The 22,213-nt window shown below is 44.3% G+C and overlaps 1 protein-coding gene across 1 annotated transcript; it reads left to right on the top strand.

Moving 5' to 3' along the window:
• Window positions 1-2,504: 2,504 nt before the first annotated feature.
• LOC139204239 (nucleus accumbens-associated protein 2-like) lies at window positions 2,505-21,337 on the top strand. The gene is made up of 8 exons (XM_070834220.1): window positions 2,505-2,566; window positions 10,788-11,536; window positions 12,832-13,052; window positions 14,109-14,368; window positions 15,900-16,076; window positions 16,358-16,463; window positions 18,597-18,694; window positions 20,305-21,337. Exons 2-8 carry the CDS (start codon window positions 11,090-11,092, stop codon window positions 20,967-20,969), a joined length of 1,974 nt encoding a protein of 657 aa, XP_070690321.1. The 5' UTR covers window positions 2,505-2,566; window positions 10,788-11,089; the 3' UTR covers window positions 20,970-21,337.
• The last annotated feature ends 876 nt before the right edge of the window (window positions 21,338-22,213 follow it).

A 22,213-nucleotide genomic window follows, 5' to 3' on the forward strand; every position in this document is an offset into this window, starting at 1 on the left:
CTAACTACAACAGAAAGAGTTCTGGCTGGCTGGGAAACAGATAGAAAGGCTGTAACGCTCTCATTTTATGTTTTTAGGCAAATTATTTTAACCCCAAAAAAATCATTACCACAGAACCCACATCTAGCATTTACAAGTAAAATAGGTTCATTAAGCTTTCCAGTTGGACTAGTTAATAATTTTCATGTCGTGGCTCATAGGCATGTTTGCTAAATGATAATATATTAATAATATTAATAATATATATATATTGATAATATATTAAAATCACGATGATTTAGTTTACAACCTAATACCTTTAAGAAAAATAATTTAATGGCTGCTGAACATAAACGACACCAAACTGCATGAATCCAGTGGAGTCAATGTTTACTAAGATCTGCTAAGCTAATTAGCTTTAACTCTCTCATCTAAACTTGGACCACATATGTAGCTACTGTGTTCTGCCTTCGTTCGGCTTCCCCAAATATTTATACTCAGGTCTGATCAGGGCGGCGGAGTGGAGATACCAAGAACATGAGATGGCAGGAGGAGCTGATGGAGGTCTGCAGACTGACTGCAGGTGGAACTGATGGAGGTCTGCAGACTGACTGCAGGGGGAGCTGATGGAGGTCTGCAGACTGACAGCAGGTGGAGCTGATGGAGGTCTGCAGACTGACTGCAGGAGGAGCTGATGGAGGTCTGCGGACTGACAGCAGGAGGAGCTGATGGAGGTCTGCAGACTGACTGCAGGAGGAGCTGATGGAGGTCTGCAGACTGACAGCAGGTGGAGCTGATGGAGGTCTGCAGGAAGAGCTGATGGAGGTCTGCGGACTGACGGCAGGAGGAGCTGATGGTGGTCTGCGGACTGACGGCAGGAGGAGCTGTTGGAGGTCTGCGGACTGACGGCAGATAGAGCTGATGGAGGTCTGCGGACTGACGGCAGGAGGAGCTGATGGAGGTCTGCGGACTGACGGCAGATAGAGCTGATGGAGGTCTGCGGACTGACGGCAGGAGGAGCTGTTGGAGGTCTGCGGACTGACGGCAGATAGAGCTGATGGAGGTCTGCAGACTGACGGCAGATAGAGCTGATGGAGGTCTGCAGACTGACAGCAGGTGGAGCTGATGGAGGTCTGCGGACTGACGGCAGATAGAGCTGATGGAGGTCTGCTGACTGACGGCAGATAGAGCTGATGGAGGTCTGCTGACTGACGGCAGATAGAGCTGATGGAGGTCTGCGGACTGACGGCAGGAGGAGCTGATGGAGGTCCACAGACTGACGGCAGGTGGAGCACCAACCATTCAGTCAATAAACTGTATAAAGAGATCAGAATCAGGACGTCCTGACCTCACATACAGAATCATCACACACACACACACACACACACACACACACTGTACACACACTCACACAGCAGCTACTGTATGAGTCCTTATTTAGCCTCAACACCCCTCCTTCTCCCTCCCTCACCCATCCAACATCCACCCACCCGTCTCTCTCTCTCTCTCTCTCTCTCTCTCTCTCTCTTTCTGTTTAATATTGGATGGATAACTTTAAATACAGACACCGAACCTGTCTGTCTCTCTGTTAGTCTGTCTCTAACTGTCTGTTTAGAGACAGAGAAACAAAACGACAGACAGACAGACAGACATTTAGATAGAGAGAGAGACAGGAATGCAGGCAGAGAGAGTCTGCCTGTGTTTCTCCGTCTGTCTCTATACAATAACTGTCTCACTGTCTGCTTGTCTCTCTAACTAACTACCCATGTGTGTCTCTCTGTCTCTCTCTCTTTCTCTGTCTGTCTGTCTCTCATGTTAGAAACTATTCTGAACTATATGTGACGATGGAAGCTGAGGCTGCAAAAAGCTGCTGCTGTTTCTCTCTCTCTCTGTGTGTGTGTGTGTGTGTGTGTGTGTGTGTGTGTGTGTGTGTGTGTGTCAGCCTGGCACACAGTCGCAGTATGCACGCTATGTACTCGGCATGCCAACTCAGCCTCGGCACTGCAATGCAGCGCTGTGCATTTGGCCAAGTCATGCCACACACACACACACACACGCACACACACACACACACTCACATCCTTGTGTGTGTGTGTGTGTGTGTGTGGCAGAGTACACATGTGTTTCTAGCGTGTGTTGTACATGTATAAGTATATTTTGTCCCTTTAATATTCAACCTTGCAGTGTGTTCTTCCCTATAGCAGATGAGTAGTGTAATGCATGCTCGCCCGCCCCTCTCTCTCCACACTCTCCCTCTATGTCTCTCTCCCTCTCTCTCTCTCTCTCGTCCTCTGCAGGGCAGTTAGCCGCATTAGCTCCCTTGCTGTCCTCAGATGACTCCTCCTCTTCCTCCCTCCTCCTCCTCCTCCTCCTCCTCCTCGGCTGTCTGCTGTGTCTCTACCTCCCCCTCCTCCCCCGTCCTCCCCTCTCCTCACCCCTCCCTCCCCCATCCCCCCCCCCTCCCCTCCTGTGACACACCAGACGATGCGTTGACTGAGCGGAGGAGAAGAAGAAAACCTCTCCCAGCCAGCCGTCCTGCCTGCTGCATGGAGGAGAAGCACACAGGAGGAAGAGGAGCAGAGAGGAGGTGAGGAGCTGTCTGTCTCTCTATTCACAACCATCCTCCTCTAACTGTGAACTGTCTGCCTGCCTGCCTGTCTGTCTGCCTGTCTTTGCACTCTGAAACTGTTTCTGTTTCTTTTTAAACCATCTGTCTGTCTCTTTATCTACCTGTCTGTCTGTCTCTGCTTTCTGTCTGTCTGTTAACAGTTATCTCCCTGCCGTCTGTCTGTCTGCCTGTCTGTCCTGTTTGTCTGTCCTGTCTGTCTGTCTGTCCTGTCTCTCTGAGCTGTCTGTCTGTCTGCTCAGACTGTCTGTCTCTCTGCTGCAGTTGCACTGTAAACAACAATAACGCTGAACTGAACTGAACTCTGAAACAGAATGAACTCACCTGGACTCTACTGGACTTTACTGGACTTTACCAGACTGTACAGTGCTAGACTCTACTGGACTATAAAGGACTCTACTGGACTTTACTGGGCTCTATTGGGCTTTAATGGACTCTACAGGACTTTACTGGTCTGCACTGTACTGGTCTATACTGTACTGTACTGGACTCTACTGGACTTTACTGGGTTGTACTAGACTGTACTGTACAGTACTATACTGTACTGGACTGTAAGGGTCTCTACTGTACTGTACTGGACTGTAATGGACTCTAGTGGACTTTACTGGTCTGCACTGTACAGGTCTATACTGTACTGTACTGGACTCTACTGGACTTTACTGGGCTGTACTAGATTCTACTGTACAGTACTATACTGTACTGTACTGGACTATAATGGACTCTATTGGACTTTATTGGTCTGCACTGTACATGTCTATACTGTACTCTACTGGAGTGCACTGTACAGGTCTATACTGTACTCTACTGGACTGTACTGGACTGTAATGGACTCTAATGGACTTTACTGGTCTGCACTGTACAGGTCTATACTGTACTCTACTCGGCTGTACTGGACTGTAATGGACCCTAATGGACTTTACTGGTCTGCACTGTACAGGTCTATACTGTACTCTACTGGGCTGTACTGGACTGTAATGGACCCTAATGGACTTTACTGGACTGCACTGTACAGGTCTATACTGGACTAGCCCTTCACTCTATTGGACTGGCATGTACTTAACTGCACTAAACTTCACTGAACTCTGCTATACTGGACTCTGCTGGACTTTACTGGACTGTATTTTACTGTAATAGACTGTACTGGACTGTATTGGACCAGATTCTACTGTGTGATACAAGACCCTACTGGACCATATTTTACTGTACTAGACTGTACTGGACTCCATTAGCCTGGACTCTACTGTATTGTACTAGACTCTACTGGACCGTATTTTACTGTACTAGACTGTACTGGACTCCATTGGCCTGGACTCTACTGTATTGTACTAGACTGTACTGGACTCCATTGGCCTGGACTCTACTGTATTGTACTAGACTCTACTGGACTGTATTTTACTGTACTAGACTGTACTGGACTCCATTGGCCTGGACTCTACTGTATTGTACTAGACTCTACTGGACTGTATTTTACTGTACTAGACTGTACTGGACTCCATTGTCCTGGACTCTACTGTATTGTACTAGACTGTACTGGACTCCATTGGCCTGGACTCTACTGTATTGTACTAGACTCTACTGGACTGTATTTTACTGTACTAGACTGTACTGGACTCCATTGGCCTGGACTCTACTGTATTGTACTAGACTCTACTGGACTGTATTTTACTGTACTAGACTGTACTGGACTGTGCTGGACAATATTGTGTTATACTAGACTCTACTGGACTCTGCTAGACTGAACCGAACTGGACTCTACTGCACTTTACTGAACTGTGCTAACTGTTCTGAAGTGTACTAGACTCTACGAAACTGTACTGGACTCTATGGACTGGATTCTACTGTATTGTACTACACTCTACTGGACTGTACTTTATTATACTGGACTGTACTGGACTCTATTGGCCTGGACTCTACTGTGTTATACTAGACTCTACTAGACTGTATTTTACTAGACTGTACTGGACTCTTCTAGACTGAACTGAACTGGACTCTACTGCACTTTACTGGACTGTCCTAACTGTACTGAAGTGTACTAGACTCTATGGACTGGATTCTACTGTGTTATACTATTGAGTGTGTGTGTGTGTGTGTGTGTGTGTGTGTGTGTGTGTGTGTGTGTGTGTTGCAGCAGGTCCACTACAGACCAGATCTGTTCGTAGGTTGAAGTAAACAAGCTGCCGTCACTGTGATGTCATCTCACGTACAGTAATAACACAGTGCTGTCAGTAAAAGACTTCTTATCATCATCTTCAATAAAGAACACCAGAGACAGTCACAGCCCACACACACACACACACACACACACACACACACACACACACACTCACTGATTAAAACATCCACAAATAGAGTTTTCAGCTCATCCCAGTACTGATGTGTAACTGGGAATCAGATTATCCCAGTTGATACTTGGTATGTGGAAGCCTGTTGTAGTTGTAGTCCAGAAACTGGTTCTGTTCCTAATCTCCTGATGCTGTTTGATCATATTTAAAAACCTGCACAAAGACTTCCTCACAGCTTAAGGCCTGTGTCCACATAAGTGTTTTTTCCTGGCAGGACACTGGGATGAAGCACTTTTGCGACGAGAGAAAAAAACAAAACACTGCACGTGGGTTTTGTTTCCATGACAACATCACCATTTGACCACCACAGTTGTACGATAGGCTAGCAGCGCCCCCTTTGCTTTTTTATTAACTCTTTGTATCTATTTATTTAACATTGTTTTTGTATTTTTTTTACTGTGAGGACCAACCAGAGGATGCTTGTCCTTCACACTCTGTACAGATGAGCCTAATGTCCCACCGACTAAAAAGGCGGAGCACTGTGAAAAAAAGACGCAGAGTGAAGCGCTTTTTCCCCGAGTCGCACGCGCTCTCTCTCCTCATCGGGAACAATTGAAAAAAGGCGCTGATGCTCAGAATAACACACTATGTGGACACCGACCCTTATTGGGAACCAAACTGTTTATATTTTGGATCAGTCACTTCTGATTGATACCACTTAATAAACAGTCTGCATCACTACGCCATTTTAAACAAAGGATGTTAAATATGCCAGTAACTTATTTTCATAATAGTCCTTCTGAATAATAAATTATTAATTACAATAAAAGGTATCCAAAAAGTATTCAGTGGTTTGAAGGTAATGAAAAGTATCCATAATCCAGTGTAGCTAATAATGCTAATTATGCTAAAAATAATAAGAATAAGAATAATAAGAAGAATGATAACGTTTGTTTGAACTTAACAAAAAGGCTGAACTGGACTGGTCTTTACTAGACTGTACTGGGCTCTACTTGACTCTATTGTATTGCACTGGACTGAACTAGATTTTCCTCGACGGGACGAGACTCTACAAATGTTGGTGCCATACCAATTACCAGTGCTTATTGGAAGTGTTTACAGACCAAAGGAGGATCTAGCTGCAGTTCTTTGGTAATAGGTGTATCTTGAGAACAACTTTAACCATGCAACTGGATTTGGCAAAGTTGGTGCATCAAATTCAAAATTGGACTCAGGCAGAACTCTAAACAGCTCCACAATTATGCACTTAAATCAAACTGCAATAAGATAGCTTCATTTTACAAAAATGTATTCAGTAATTGCAAAAAATTATTGAAGTATTACATGAGGACTGCTCTGTCTCAGCTCCTCCATTTACTGTTGAGGTTGACAGGCACACACAAACAAGAAAACCAAAGGATGTGGCAAATCATTTTGCAGCTTACTTTGAACTGAATATGTTGAGAGGAAAAAAAACTCAAACCCTTGTGCAGTCTATTGAGGCTAATAACATGGAGGGCACAACCTGCTCTATGGCTTTTTTACTTGTGTGTAAGGTGGAGGAGGTTCAATAGTTGGAGAAACTCACTGATGGAAAATTAGTTGGCAATGATTTTGTAGACAACAAATTACATTGATTGGCTGCTCAGCTGCTCAGTGAATAGCAGCTCCATTAACTCTGTTTATTTGGTTACTTGAGCAGGGACACATCAAACTTTGTCCTATTTCTTAAGATAATAAGCAACCTTTGACCATGGACATTGGCCGCCCTGCAATCTCTTTGAAATCCTTAAACTGTTGGAAACAATAGTCAGTAAACAAATCTGGCATTGTAAGAATCACGACATACTCATTATTCATCAACATGTATGTAGAAGTGGATCGTATGACAGAGGCAGGGACAATATAGTACAATAGAATATAGTCTGCATTCATTTTTAATTCTCACGTCTTGCAAAGTGTGGTGTACCGCAGGGCAGCTGCCTCGGTCCTCTTCTCTTCTTAATTTATACAAATCAATTTCCAGCCATACTATCTTGGTGCAGCACTACAGTATTTGCTGATGATGTATACAGCGGGGCTTTCTCTAGCACAAATATAGGAAACCCTCCAAATGGGGTTATTAAATATTCATCTCTGAGTCTGTAGCAACAAACTTGTCCTGAATGCCAGGAAGACCAAAGTTATAGTGCTTGGAGCTAGGAAAAAAGACCAGATGCTGTTAGATGCTTTTTTCTGCTGGGACTGTTTTGAGCAGGTTTCTGTTATTAAACTTTTATTCATTTGGGTAGTCATTTATCATGGACTCCCCATATCAGTCACTTATCAAATAAAGATCACGAGCATACCCTGTCTGATTCGACAGATAGCTGGTTATTTGCCACGGGAGGTATTGAAGCAGTCAACCCTTGCTTTAATTGGCAGTCAGGTCAGGTCATATTGCTCAGCCATGTGGGGTAATGCAGCTAGTGGTAAGATAGGAAAACTCCAAGACACAGAATGAGGCAACCTAGAACTGTCTTGAGGCATGCAAACAATTACCCAGTAATTGAATTACATAGTAATATAGGATGGTTGACTGTGAATGACACCATTGACAAAAGCCTCATGAGTTTATGTTATAACTTGGGATCAACCTTTCACGTAAAAATACTATTTGATAGTAACTGTCAACTATTAGAAGATGATTGGAATATTGCACCCGACTCTGTTTGGTGAGAGATGTGACATGGTGTCAATACCAGAACAGCCATAGGCATAAATTATGTCCTGCCAAGTTTTTGTCAAAGATGGAATACACTACCTGCCATTATTGATGCTAATGTATGTGAGACAATAGAAACATGGAGTAAATGATGATGTAGTTAATTGTATATATGGTAGTTTTCTTGATGTTATGGTTCATCGAGCCTTGTACTCTGTTGTTTAATGTTGGACTAAAAAAGATCCTAATAAGAAATCTAAATCAAAACTCAAATCCTCTGGTTTCTACTGGACTAACTGGATTCTTCCAGACTGTTCTCGACTGAACCTGACTGTACTGGACTGTACTAGACTGTTCTAGATTGGACAGTACTGTACTACCTCTGGTTCAATGATGATAATTCAATAATAATGATTAAAATAATTAATTTAAAAAAACTTAGCGTAAAGCACTTATCAAAACAAGATTACAAAGACCTTTGCAAAATGTAACACAAAAAAGTAAAATTTCTCTGATCTCAGCTTCTTAAATATGAATAATTTGCATTTCTTTACTCCTCTATCATGAATATCTTTGCTTTGTGGACAAATTAATACATTTGAGGAGGTCATCTTGGGCTGTGGGAATCACTGACCATTTTTTGACATTTTACAGACCAAATAACTGATCAATTAATCAAGACAATAATCATAATAATAAATAGATAGTAGAATAACTGTTGCTACCTTAGTAAAAAAAAATAACTGAGAACACTATAATACAAAAAATTTAGAAAATTTAAGTATAAAACAGAGCATCATCAGCAAAAGAAGACAATTTAGGCTTTCTTTAAATTAACCTTAAATTAAAGTAACCTGGAGAGAGTCTGGTTGGTTTTTACTGAAGAGCTGGTGATATACAAAATGTCATCATCTGCATAGAAATAGATATTGCAATGTGCAGTTGTCTTATTCATGTGTAGAGTAAATAACCGAGCATCTAATACTGATTTCTGTTGGATCAACCATCAGTAATCTGCAGTCTGAACACTACCAGAACGATATGATTTGAACCAGAATGATCTGATTTGAACCAGAAACGGAATCACGAGAACTAACGGTAAAATGTTTTAGTTATCTGATTGTTTTCATAATTTTTAAACAGGTAACTGTTCAATTATAATGTCTGAAACTGTAAAGGTGTTAAGTATTTGGATTTAGATCCAAAGCCTTTTACACACTGCCAGTAAAATAACTTGGGAAACGATAAAACCATGAATCACTGATTTTCAGAGGGATTATTAGGAATTTAAATGATGTAACTAATATAACTTCACACTGATGAGTCAACGTTAAGCATCAGGGCTCTTTACAAATTTAAAAATGATAGAAACATTGAGCTTTTACACAGATTGTGACTTGAAGTTAGATCTGTGGTCCAGAGATGATAGTTTTATTCTGATATCTGTGGTGGATGTGGTGATGTCAGGTCACATGACCTCATAAATGTGGCGACGTGTTGGTCATAGGCTGTGTGAGCAAATCAGGACAGAGATAAAGACCAGAAGCTATGAGATAATAGTGGAAATGGAACAAACGAACAAATGGGCAGATCAATACATGAAAGAAAGTGGAAAGACCAGAGAATAATGAAATTAAGTGACGTGGTCATGATCCTCCTTCAGTCATGCTGACTCTGGCTGGCTGATGAGTCATATGTGTTGATATGTTTCCTGCTGGACTTTATTCATGTTAGCTGTATTATTCAGTTCGGAGACAAACATAACTTAAGTGAATAATAAATAGACTGAAAGCTGTCACCTGATCAGATGAGTCTTATTAACACCTTTTCTCTGTAGTGGCAGCCAGTCGCTCTGTACACACATTTCTGCTTCGTCAGGCTCTGATGCTGCTAAACACCCTAAAACTAAATCTTAATCACAAAACCCCATAACATCCTTGTAAATCTTGTTTTTGCTGACCTCCAGCGGTTTAAATGCTCTCTTTGCCGCAGTGATGTACAGGTGTGCTATAGGACCCTGTGACATCACTGCTGGGGGTGTGTGGCTACAGGTGCAACTTAACTCTTGTTTCTGCAGGCGGTGTTAATAGGACAGATGAACACATTTCCATTGAAGCAGGGATGTTTCTGTTGATCACCGAGGACAGATGAAGGTCGTCAGTGTGAATGTGGAAGTTATCCACTCACTAAATGCTAGCCTGACAAAATATCAGTAAAATTTCTGAAAAACTCTGCGGCCCTGAGAGCTCAACGCACTGCAGCTTAAGAAAACATACAGCAAATTAGGATAACATCTTCATTAATTTGACAACACACGTACAGCAGGTTGACAACACAGCAACTAACACAATATAATGTCTGTAACATGTTGTGTTGTCTGAATTTGCAGCGCGCTTTCTAAATGTGACGTTTTCACCTCACATAAAAACTAGTTCACTTGTCATGTTTCAGATGTTTCCTTTCTAAACTTCTCGCATGGTGTCATTTCTATAGCTGCTGAAATGATTCAATATTTTACAAACAAAATACAAAAGCTGGAAACATATTTATGTATCAGAGCTTTGTTTTTTCTTCTTTCCTCTCCCATTGATCATCTTAGGACCCCTCTGATTGATCTGGTGACCCATTGGAGGGGCCTGACCCATTGGTTGGGAACCACTGGACTAAACTAGCTGACTGTACATAAAGTTGTTCAAATTGTCTCCACCTTCAGCAGCGACAACAGTAACATGCTGCTCTGATGATGCATCAGTTTAAAAATCTAACATAGAATCAGATGTCAGTCAGGAGACATTTTACTTTTACTAATGATACCTAAAGTACATTCAGATTCTGTATTTTAACTTAAGTTAAATTACTAAAGTGGAGGATTTTACATTGTTTTACTGGTGCTTCTTCCACCATTGGTGATTCTGCACTTCTAGAGGTAGAAGTTTAGGCTGAATATTTTACCTCTGCAGGCTTTAGTCAAAGACAAGAAGATTCCTACGTGAGATCACTATGATATATAATATGAATTATATATCATATAAGCGTGGTAGAGAGGAAGAGGGAAGAGAGGACATGATGAGCAGACACAGAAGCTGTGAGGTGTCAGATGTGATTTTCTCAGGTTCTGCAGGTAGATGAGAAGGTGTGGAACCCAACCTCTCTCCTCTTTTGTCTTTCCCTCCTCTCCTCCCTCCTCCTGTTGTAGTTGTATCTCCGTGCTGGGCGACCTCCATCCTGAGGATCTTCAATCTCCGACTCAACACCTCCGACCTGAACACCACCCACCCCCTCTCTGTCTCCCTGACCTCTGACCTCACTTTCCTCCACAACAACATGTATCTGAAACATTTTGGAGGTGATATCTTCAGGATCCCTGACACTTAAACATTCCTTCTTCCTCTGTCAGTCTAACTCTGGCTGGTCACGAACGTCCCCTCCTAGCCACCGGCTAGTCCGAACTCTCACTCACTTCCTGTACTGTCCCCCTCTGGACTGACGGCGTCCATCATGTCGGAGGGGCTGCTGCAGGTGGAGATCCCAGATTTTGGCAGCAGCGTGCTTGGTAGCCTGAATGAACAGCGGCTGCTGGGTCACTACTGCGACGTCTCCATCCTGGTGCAGGGTCAGGCCTTCAAGGCGCATCGGGCCGTCCTCGCCGCCTCCTCGCTGTACTTCAGAGACCTATTCAGCTCTGCAGCCGACTCCTCTTCTTCATCCTCTTCCTCCTCCACCTCCCAGGCGGTATTTGAGCTGCCGTCCTCCGTGACACCGACGTGTTTCCAGCAGATTCTGGCCTTCTGCTACACAGGGCGCCTCAGCATGGCCGCCAGTGAGCAGCTGGTGCTCATGTACACCGCCGGGTACCTGCAGATCCAGAACATCGTGGAGCGAGGCATGGAGCTGATGATGATGAAGGCCTCCTCCTCCTCCTCACCTCTGTGCTGTGACTCACAGGTGGGTGTGGCCGTCTATGGCGCTAATCTGGGTAGACCAGACATAGGATATACAGGCATGTAGAGTTGTAAAGGGTGAGGACTCAGGTCCCATTCATGTTCCTCAAGTTGGTAACAGTTTGTGATGGAGATGAAACTTTCCCGACAAAAGATGAACAAATGTGCTCTTTGAGGGAAAGAGGGAAAATATCACTCCAAAGGTTCATTTCAACAACAAACATCCAATCACAGGGCTTCAAATTATCAGTGAACTGAAGCTGAAAATCTGTGTGTTCAGAGAAGTGGTTTTACATTTTGCAGCTTAGATTAATTCACTTTGAAGTTCTGGGCTAAATTCAGTAACCATGGCAATGCAAGTCAGGCTAAAACACCTCCAAATACTGACATCATAGCTCCAATTATGTTTTAAGAAACACTGGGCTTCGTGCAAAAACCACTCATAAGAACAAATTTGTTCTGAAAGGTTCTCTACACGACACTCAGAACATTAATACAGCATTAAACAGCGTTTTTGCTATGTAAAGATACAGAAGAGAATTGACGACCTGAGCAGAGAATGAAGTCCCAGTTTTGGTTGTCGGGACGGCTGTGGGTACATGTTGGTGCATATGAGTCAGCGAATCATCCAGTGAGCAAACCCATCGCAAAGTGAAATCACGCTGAAAAATAATTCAGAGCTGCTGCTCAGCGACAGACTCGGCAAAGCTACTGAGCTAACACAGTAGGATAAAGGCTAGGAGAGGTTGTCAGCCAGCGGTTGTGTACAGAACGAATAAGAACGAATAAAAAACTCAGCCATGGAGCTGCGGTAGCGACAGCAGGGGGAGCGGGCGAACCTTTAAGCCGTGCGAAGTGATTTTAGAGAATTTGTTCATATTCGCATTAAGTATTTCCTCTTTAGGATGAATAAAGGAATCATTTATCACGTTGAAACAACCACTTTGCAACAAATTGGTGCAATTAAGACAGTTTGGTGAATTTGATTTGGAGCACTCAGACAAACTTTATGGAAGAACAATGAACCAAATAATTCTGAAAATCTCCCCTCAGACTGAATGGAAGAAGCTCACCAATCTGCAAAAAGCTGAACTTAACTTGAATTTTGAGTTTGATTACAGCCACATCTACTGGACATTAGAGGAAGTGCACCTCAACACACTTAAAATCTGGAGCTGCTGATTGGTTGGCCGTTTCTCTGACCACACCCTACCCATTGATGTCACAGCTGGTGTTTTTCCCCCACTCCTGTCCCAGCATCTCTTTTTAACTTTACTTGAACACGCTTATGTATTACAGACGACCTCCGCTGACGAGCTCGGGGGCTTCGATGCCCCGATGGTCCAACAGCAGCAGCACGGCGCCCCCCAGCTGCAGGAGGCCAGTCCAGACCAGCCGTCCCTCAGCCCCGAGGAGCTGCTGTTGGCTGTCAGCAGGATCAAACAGGAGAGAGCCGACACTCCTCCCGCTGAGGAGAACGGAGGAAGGGGAGCAAGAGCAGGTGGAGGAGAGGAGGCCAGGTGGGGACAGATGAGAGTTATGTTCAGATCTGTGTGATCATTGTGGTGCATCCTTCCCAACTTTTTGTCTTATGACCCCTTAAAAAAACAATACCCGTTCACTTCACTATCTGCATATAACACAAATTTTTGATCCAGTCATTTACAAGAAAAACAGTAATAATAAAAAGAATTTCACACATATTTTCATTTTTTTTTGGCGAAATCTTTCACCATAAAGTAAATTATTTTCTACTTTCATTATATTGTGACCAATCAGACTTTACTGTTACTATGCCTGTCAAAAAAAAAAGAATTTAAGTACAATCTTTACCTACAAAGAACAACACTGCTGTGTATTTGAAAATGATAACAATACCATAGAAGTCAAGTACAAGTAAGTAACAGTCCCCTGTGGAGTTCAATGTTTCTCACCAAAACACATTGTGTGTATTCTTGAGGTTTAACAAACATGTCCAATGCATTACCTGCGTTGTTTGTACACGTGTTTGCCAGCAAGCAAACACGTGGAGCGTTGCAGCTGGAGCGTTTCTGCATTTATTGGAGTGTTAACGGCTCCCAACTGTGCAAAGTGTTCATTAGGAATGTGAATCGTGCCACTGCATGATTGTTCTCGTGGCTTCATTGTCAACAAAACAGAGACTCGCTCGTAAAAACATTGTTCAACAGGGAACCTAAGTAAACAAATAGAGATCAGATTCATGGCGGACCTGTGGAAAAGCCACTCAAAAAGACCAAAGGCATTAATTCATTTTGTAAATAAGGAAGACGTGATTTCAAAGAGACCCGCAGAAAGTCATTCTTGATCCAGACAGACTTGAGGATAATTAACTTGGCAGTCAGAACAGGTAGAAACACTTCCCTTGAGCCCAAATTATACTTGATGCTTTTGCGTGATGCAAAACTTGGTCAACTTGGACCTGTGAAGACCTCTGACACAAAAATCACTCATTATAAAGCTACAACAATGTTTAAACAGGGAATTCCTATTTCCAGTATCTCCCTCAGTCATCTGTCTCCTTCTGGTCTACGTTTTCCTTGTTCTTCTGTTCTTAGAGTGGACGTCGCTGGGGACCTCCAGTCCTCCAGGACCAGTGCTCTGTGTTACCTGGGCGCGAGTGGGGGTTTAGTCCCGGGGCTGCAGTCCTACCTGCTGGCAGGCGGCGGGCGCTCCAGTCCAGGGGGATCCAGCCTTCCCACAGACTCCCCTCCCTCTCATCCCGCCACCGAGGAGGAGCTGGAGGAGGATTATTACGGCAACACTGTCCACCCCGGACTCTACCAACACATCTATGGACATCCTGCAAACCCCTACAGTAAGTGATATTGTGGTACAATCCCATCTATCAATGCTCCCACTATGGGAGTTCATCAACAAAACTACAGATTGAGCACAAAAATAACCTCAGTGGTGATCTTGCTTTAAATCCTGATTAAATTTGGGAGGGATTCATAAGATCAGGACAGATTACAGGCACACACACTGATAGTGAATGTCAAAACATCAGGTAGCTCTTTTTAAACAAATAGTTCCAGGAACTCTGGAACCAGAGGAACTAAACTGAATTACAAAACTCAAAACTAAAAGTCCCTTTCACACATTACCACCTTTATTTGTGCTGCATGTGAAGAACCAAGAAGACTAGTTAGATTTCATATTAAAAAACTGTGTTAGTCTGATCAGGAAGAGAAGCACATAGTGTTTGTGTGGGTTCTCTGCAGGTACTCCGGCTTCCTCCCACAGTCCAAAGACATGCAGGTTAATTGGTGACTCTAAATTGCCCGTATGCGTGAATGTGAGTGTGAATGGTGTTGGCCCTGTGACCAGTCCAGGATGCACCTCGCCTCTCGTCCAATGCAGGCTGGGATTGGCTCCAGCCGCCCCGTGACCCTGAAGGATAAACGGCATAGACGATGGATGGATGGAATATTTGTCCCTCCTCCTAACGTTGACACTAGAGTCACCACCCAAGAAGCTGAACATGAGCTGTAGCAGCCTGACGTTGGTGTTTGACTGATCAGTTAAGCTCAGCTGAAACTGTTTCTGGGCCATTAGAAAGTGCTACACACATCCTGGTGGCCAAATGGTTAAGATCCATACTAGAGCCCTGTGTGAAGCTGTTTTTCTTTTTCTTAATTCTGCTCCAGCCTGCTCCCAAAATGTGTGTGTTCCAGACTGTCTGCACCCGGCGACAGCGAAGTTTAAACCGCACGCTCCCGCAAGATTTGTGCTGGGTCTCGTGGGACCCACAGGATCACAAATCCTCTAATTCATACATATTGTTAATATTGAAGCGACATTACGTTCTCATCCACAAAACACTTTGATCTGATTTTTGTAGCTCTTTTGGCTAAATGGTCATCCTCTTTGGTCATTATCAGCTACCGTACCATGTATGTGTATCCATGGTGACATCAGTGTGGCCGGGTTCAGTCTTGTTCACGGAAGAGGATTTATTTAATGTCTTAATAAACCAGCAGTTATTTCAAAACCATGTGATCATTGACTCACACATAAAGGAACTAATTTCTGATGCTAACTCTAGTTTTCATCTCCCCAACCTTTGTGCATGTTGTATTCTTCTCTCCACCCTCCGATACGAGCGAATAATGCCAAAAACACAAAGCCTCAGTGAGCAACCACAGGTCAGAAAATGTCCAGTTTTCACATTCACTTCAATGCAGTCAGAGTTCTCTGGGAGGAGCATCTAGTGGACATTAGAGGACCTGCAGCTCCAGGCATTCAAGTATTACCTTCAACACTGCACAGGTTCACTCAACTTTGCTTTATATTTCTGTCACCAAGCCTCCTGGTTCAGGTAAACATCCTTTCTCTCCGTTTCTCAGTCCAAGAGAAGATGGAGATGCTGTCCCTCCCGCTGGCTAACGAGCGTCGGCCCTGCGTGCTGGTTGGTCGGGACAACATGGCCCTCCCTGCCAGTCTGATCAGTCAAATCGGGTATCGCTGCCACCCGTCGCTCTACACTGAGGGAGACCCGGGGGAGAAGGTGGAGCTGGTGGCAGGTAGGACAACAGAACACCTGTCCAGCTGTGGACAGTTTTGGACACGGCGTAGAGCACGAAACTTCACTCTCAAATAAAAATGTGAAAAGTGACTATGAAATAGCAGAGAGTTCAGACACAGCTTGTCTTCCTTGTTCTTTAAGTTGCCCGTGTGTTGTCATGGTAACAGGATGGTTAGGAAGGTCATTAAACACAAAACTGTCTGGAGGAGCTGAGACAGATGCAGACAGGCTGAGGGGGTGAGTTATGTAAACGTGACGTCGGTGTGTTTGTGCGCTCAGGTTCAGGTGTGTTCATGACACGAGGTCAGCTGATGAACTGTCACCTGTGTGCCGGAGTCAAACACAAGGTGCTGCTCAGGAGGCTGCTGGCGACGTTCTTCGACAGGTGAGCTGTCAAACTCTGCTTAACACCTTTTTTCATCTCCACATAGATACCGGACCCGGTTAGCCTAGCTTAGCATAAAGAGTGGAAGCAGGTGTTCAAAGTTAGAAGATACACCTCCTAGGCTCACTCATGTGCTCAGTTAGGTTTAAAGGTTTTTTTTGACTCTTCTCTGACGTGGACCAAGAAGTTAGCAAAGAAACACAGAAGAAGTCGTATTTAATTAACTCAAGAAAACACAAATGAGGCTTTCACAAAGATTTATTGATGACTTATTGAAGCTCAACTCAGCTGAGATGCTCAGAACTCAGAGCTCGCTGAGATGTTGACCTAGAAGAAGACCTTCTTAGAAGAAGAAGTGTTTACAGGGCAGCTTAATGCTTGTAAATTGGCTCTGATTACCTTCTTATAGTTTACGTGATGCAGCCTCATTAGCAACGCTAACAGAAAAACGTGCTGCGAAGCCTTCAGGTGTTTTGTTTTTCCTTCTTCTAGCAATCTGATGAGATTTTCCTCATTTAGAGCAGTGATTAAACTGTTGACCTTGGCTAACGTGTCCTGATCCATGTGAGTCTGGGACTTTAAATTCCTGATAAAATCTTGTTTATGGTCGTAAGGGTTGATCAGACATCCCAACATGTCAAAACGGACATAAGTCAGTGTTCTTTACGCTTTTAAAATTGATGTTTGTTAGTTAGTAATCCTCCAAAATGAATATACATCCATACGTCAATCTGTTGTTTTATCTAAACGGATATATTTTAGACCTCTAGTTAGTTTTTCTGTACATCCATTGTTTCTTTTTGCATACACTGAAACGTTTGTATACCTTTATGCTGTATGTCTACCTTTGTCCAACATTCCTGATATGTCCATCTTTGTGTATTTAAAAACATATATTTTTGAATGTTTACCCAAAAATGGATATATACTGTCTTTGTGCACCTGTTAAAACCCATATTAGAAGGGATACATCTGTTTTGTATATCTTTAAAACAGATAAGTGTGCTTTAATATACCTCCGTAATGTATATCAGCCTGGAACGGAGCGTCCATTGGTAAACAAAAATGGACATAAATCGCCAAAAATGGGCATATGTCAATTTTTGTACATCTTCAAAACAAACATACGTCTATTTTTTGAACGTTTAAACCAACGTAGCTCCATTCTTTAATATCTATAACAAATATGCCCATATTTAGATTAATCAGCAGATTAAATTCCTTCCAAGACAGAGTTTTGTACTTGATACTTCCTGTTGATAAGAAACACGTCTTTCTTATCAACAAAAGCTTTAAGTGCAGATGATTGTTCTTGTTTTAGATAAGATTTAATGTTCCACATCAGCAGCAGCCATCTTGTTGCTTGATGCCTCAACGGCGTATCATATCAAACCCGTCACGTTAGATAAACGATCGTGGTTGGCTCGGCCCGGCCCAGATTGGCTGTCTGAACCTCGGATGTTTGAAGAGACCTGGATGTTCATTCTTATGAAAGTTGCTCAGTGGTGAATGACACCAAAAGAGTCTTCACAGGTGTAAAAGTACCTGAATCTTCCGCATAGTTGGGCCCACAGAGCTTAGCTTCCTCTGCCCTGCAGAGCCCGTTAACCCTTTGCTAATTTGAATGTTATCGGACTGAATGGATCCAATTCTGCTATCGAAAAGAGACCCTCAAAAAAACTGTATCTGCTAATATACAGACGTCTCTTTTACAATGAAAGTCTACAGAAAAGTATTATTGGCTTCACGTGACGGACGCCATTGTTGCAGCTACACAGTTTGGCCACTATGTCACGTCAGAGCGCCACACGTCCTGCAGGTTGGTCTTCACAGTAGGGGCACCTGCTAAGGCCAATAAACTATGAGCTCAAGCTGGTTTTAAGTTACAAATATTTAGCGTTCCTGCAAACATGACAAACATTTTGCTCCGTTATCGACCACAGACGGCGTGGCGTCATCAGACATCACGTGACTTCAGGCTGCTTTAAATGTTCAGGAGCGTTCTGACACTCAGCCTCCTTCACATCCAGCTGCTGCTTTACATAACCGCTCTGTCACATTGTCTCACAGGCAGAGACGGCGCTAATCTAAAGCTCAGTATAGGTGCTCATTGGGTTGTTATGGTATCCATAGAAACACCCTGGCCAATAGCTGTGGGACAGGAATCCGCTCCTCCACCAATGATCCGAGCCGAAAGCCCCTGGACAACCGAGTGTTAAACACCGTCAAACGTAAGACACACACACACACACGTATAGAGACACACTGAACACACACACACACACGTATAGAGAGAGACACACTGAATACACACACACACGTATAGAGAGAGACACACTGAATACACACACACACGTATAGAGACACACACTGAACACACACACACACATATAGAGAGAGACACACTGAACACACACACACACACACACTGAACACACACACACGTATAGAGACACACACACTGAACACACACACACGTATAGAGACACACACTGAACACACACACACACAGACGTATAGACACACACACACACACACACACACACGTATAGAGACACTGAACACTCTGTCTGACTGACTCATTGATTTATGTCTTTTTACTGTATTTTGGAAATATTTAGATATTTCTCTCCTCTTCCTCCTCATCTTTGCTCTCCTACTCTTCTTCCTCCTTTTCTCCTTCCTCTTCCTGACCTTCTACCTTTTTTCTCCTCTTCCTCTTCCTCCTCCTCCCACTCCCTTTGCCGCCTTCTTCTTTGTCCTCCTACTGCTCTTCCTCCTTTTCGTCTTACTCCTCCTTCTCCTCCTCCTCTCCTCTTCCTCATCCTCCTTTTGTGTCCTCTTCATCCTCTTCTTCACTTCCTCCTGCTGCTCCTCTTCCTCCTCATCTTTACTCTCCTACTCTACTTCCTCCTTTTCTCCTACTTTTCTTCCTCCTCTCTCTCCTCCTCCTCCTCTTCCTGATCTCTACCTTTTTTCTCCTCTTCATCTTTCTTCTCCTTCTACTCCTCCTATTGCGGTCTCTCTTCCTCTTCCTCCCCTTTGCCGCCTTCTTCTTTGTCCTCCTACTGCTCTTCCTCCTTTTCTTCTTACTCCTCCTTCTCCTCCTCTCCTCTTCCTCCTTTTGTGTCCTCTTCATCTCTCTCCTCCTGCCTTCTCCCATCATATCCCCCTCTTCACTTCTTCCTGCGGCTCCTCTTCCTCCACATCTTTGTCCTGCTACTCTTCTTCCTCCTTTCCTCCTCCTCCCACTCCTCTTCCTCTCCTTCACCCACCTCTTCTTTGTCCTCCTACTGCTCTTCCTCCTTTTCCTCTTACTCCTCCATCTCCTACTCTTCCTCCTCCTTGTCCTCCTTTGCTCTCTCTTCCTCCTCCTCCCACTCCTCCCCTTCGCTGTCCTCTTCTTTGTCCTTTAACTGCTCTTCCTCCTTTTCTTCTTACTCCTCCTTGCCTCATCTGCCTTCCTCATCTTCGCCCGCCTTTTGTGTCCTTTTCATCTTTCTCCTCCTGCCTTCTCCCATCCTATCCTCCTCTTCACTTCCTCTTGCTGCTCCTCTTCCTCTCTTCCTCCTCATCCTTGTCCTGATACTCTTCTTCTTCCTTTTCTCCCACTTTTCCTCCTCCCACTCCTCTTCCTCTCCTTTGCCATCCTCTTTTTCGTCCTCCAACTGCTCTTCCTCCTTTTCATCTTACTCCTCCTTCTCCTCCTCTTCCTCATTTTTTCCTAACCCTGCTCTCCTCCTTTTGTCCTCTTCATCTCTCTCCTCCTGCCCCCCTCCCTCTCCTCCTCTTCCCCTCCTCCCACTGCTCCTCTTCCTCTCTTCCTCCTCCGTCTCCTCAGTCTACTGTCAGAACTTTGCTCCTAACTTTAAGGAGAGTGAGATGAACGTCATTGCGGCCGACATGTGCACCAACGCCCGCAGAGTCCGTAAACGTTGGCTCCCTAAGATCCAGTCTCTCCTCCCCGACAGCCTCCCTGCCTCCTCCCACCCCCGCAAGGCTAGGAGGGGAGGAGGAGGAGGAGGAGGGGGAGGAGGAGGATCAGGAGGAGGTCAGGGAGGAGAAGCAGCGGTGCAGCCCAGTGGCAGCCCCTTTGAGCTGGACCTGCGGCAGCTCAGCGCCTCCTACCTCGGTTTGGAGGCTCCACTGTACGCCGAGCGACGGGAGAGGGAGGCGGCGGGGGAGAGGGAGAAAGAGAGGGAGAAGGAGGCCCCGGCCACCCTCCTGCCTCACCTGCAGTTCGCCGGGTCTCGTGGTGGCGGAGGAGGAGGAGCAGGGGCGGGCGGGGGGCAGGCGGAGGAGGGGCTGATGGGAGGCGAGGCAGACGAGGGAGGGAGGCTACAGACTGAACAACCCGCAGACCTCCCCCTCTCCCTGTCCTCCTCCGCCTCTTCCTCCTCCTCCTCCTCACATCCTTCCCCCCAGCCTGCAGAGCCCGCCCCTCCTCACAGGGGATTGGCCGACACAGATGAGAGGGGGGCGGAGCCTCTGGAAGACAGCCAATAAGCTTTGTATCGCATCTGCCTACCTGTACGTAAATAACACAATAGCTACCTGTCCCCCCACCTGTCTGTCCTTCTGTCTACCGGTCTGTCTCTACCTGTCTGTCTGTTCCCCTACCTCATACCTGTCCACCTGTCTACCTCTCTGCCCTCAGTCGGTCTACCTTTCTGTCTGACCTACCTCTGTCCGTCTGTCTGTCTGTCTCTCTGCCCCTTTACCTGTCTGTCCACCTACCTGTCTGTCTGTCTGCTCGGCTCTGCTGCATGTTAACAGCCTCCTGCAGTCCAGCACACAGGCCCATAGCAACAGGACTGATGATGATGATGATGATGATGATGATGATGATGATAATATTCACTCTGATAATGACAATAAAGCTTCTTGATAATCAGGCTGCTGCTGTTTCTGTCCTCTCTGTTTGATCTAAAACATTAAGGAGTTCATCCAGCCGTGCCGACCACCTGATCGTTCCTCTAGCGCCACCCTCAGGACAAACTCTGCATCTTTAGCTCCACTACTGTTCAGACTTCAGGCGGTGCTATCAAAACTGTTTTATTTGGACTGGAGGGGAACTGTCTTTTTCATAAAACTCGTGATCAGGACAATATTTTGAGCCACTCTGTGCTGATATGTACAGAAACTTTAGTTTTGCACACATGTTGTTGATGTGGGCATACATATATAAATACACATATATTCAGTACATACATCATAAAGCATGCAGTTTGTTTACCTTCATATTTAGTCACATTAAGATAATTTATAACACAAATAAAAAAAATTGCTGTTAGAAGCTGGAGGGCTTGAATGAAAAATAATGTATTTTGTATGTTAAACTGTTAAAGCCAATATGATGCAGTTTGAAATTTGCAAGATTTATTTATCAACTAACTTTAATTTTTTTTTTATATATCTAAAGATTCAATAAATAAAATAAATAAATGCCGATTATAGCTGTCCTCTTGAAGGTCTAAATAAATCTGTTTATATGTCTCAAAATATTCTGTTGTTACATGTGACGGAGCTTTACACTGTCTGGTGGATCAATACAAGGGTCAGTTATTGATTTAAATAAAAAAAAAAGAATCAGAAATCTCACCTGCTGCGCAGAGCGGGCCTCAGGCTCTCTGTCGCCGCTCTGCATTCTGGGACACGTAGTTCGAATCACGACGCCATTCTGAACCTCAGCAGCCAATCATGGCAGCCCAATCATTTCCTCAGCCAGTCACCGCGCTCTGGAAAACTCG

The sequence above is a fragment of the Pempheris klunzingeri genome, chromosome 7, assembly GCF_042242105.1.
Source record: "Pempheris klunzingeri isolate RE-2024b chromosome 7, fPemKlu1.hap1, whole genome shotgun sequence".
Classification (NCBI taxonomy): Eukaryota; Metazoa; Chordata; class Actinopteri; order Acropomatiformes; family Pempheridae; genus Pempheris; species Pempheris klunzingeri.

Coding starts and splice junctions, on each gene's coding strand:
- LOC139204239 (XM_070834220.1), top strand. CDS start 11,090: ATGTCGGAGGGGCTGCTGCAGGTGGAGATCCCAGATTTTGGCAGCAGC. Junction 13,053..14,108: donor GGTGGAGGAGAGGAGGCCAG/GTGGGGACAGAT, acceptor TTCTGTTCTTAG/AGTGGACGTCGCTGGGGACC. Junction 16,077..16,357: donor GAAGGTGGAGCTGGTGGCAG/GTAGGACAACAG, acceptor TTGTGCGCTCAG/GTTCAGGTGTGTTCATGACA.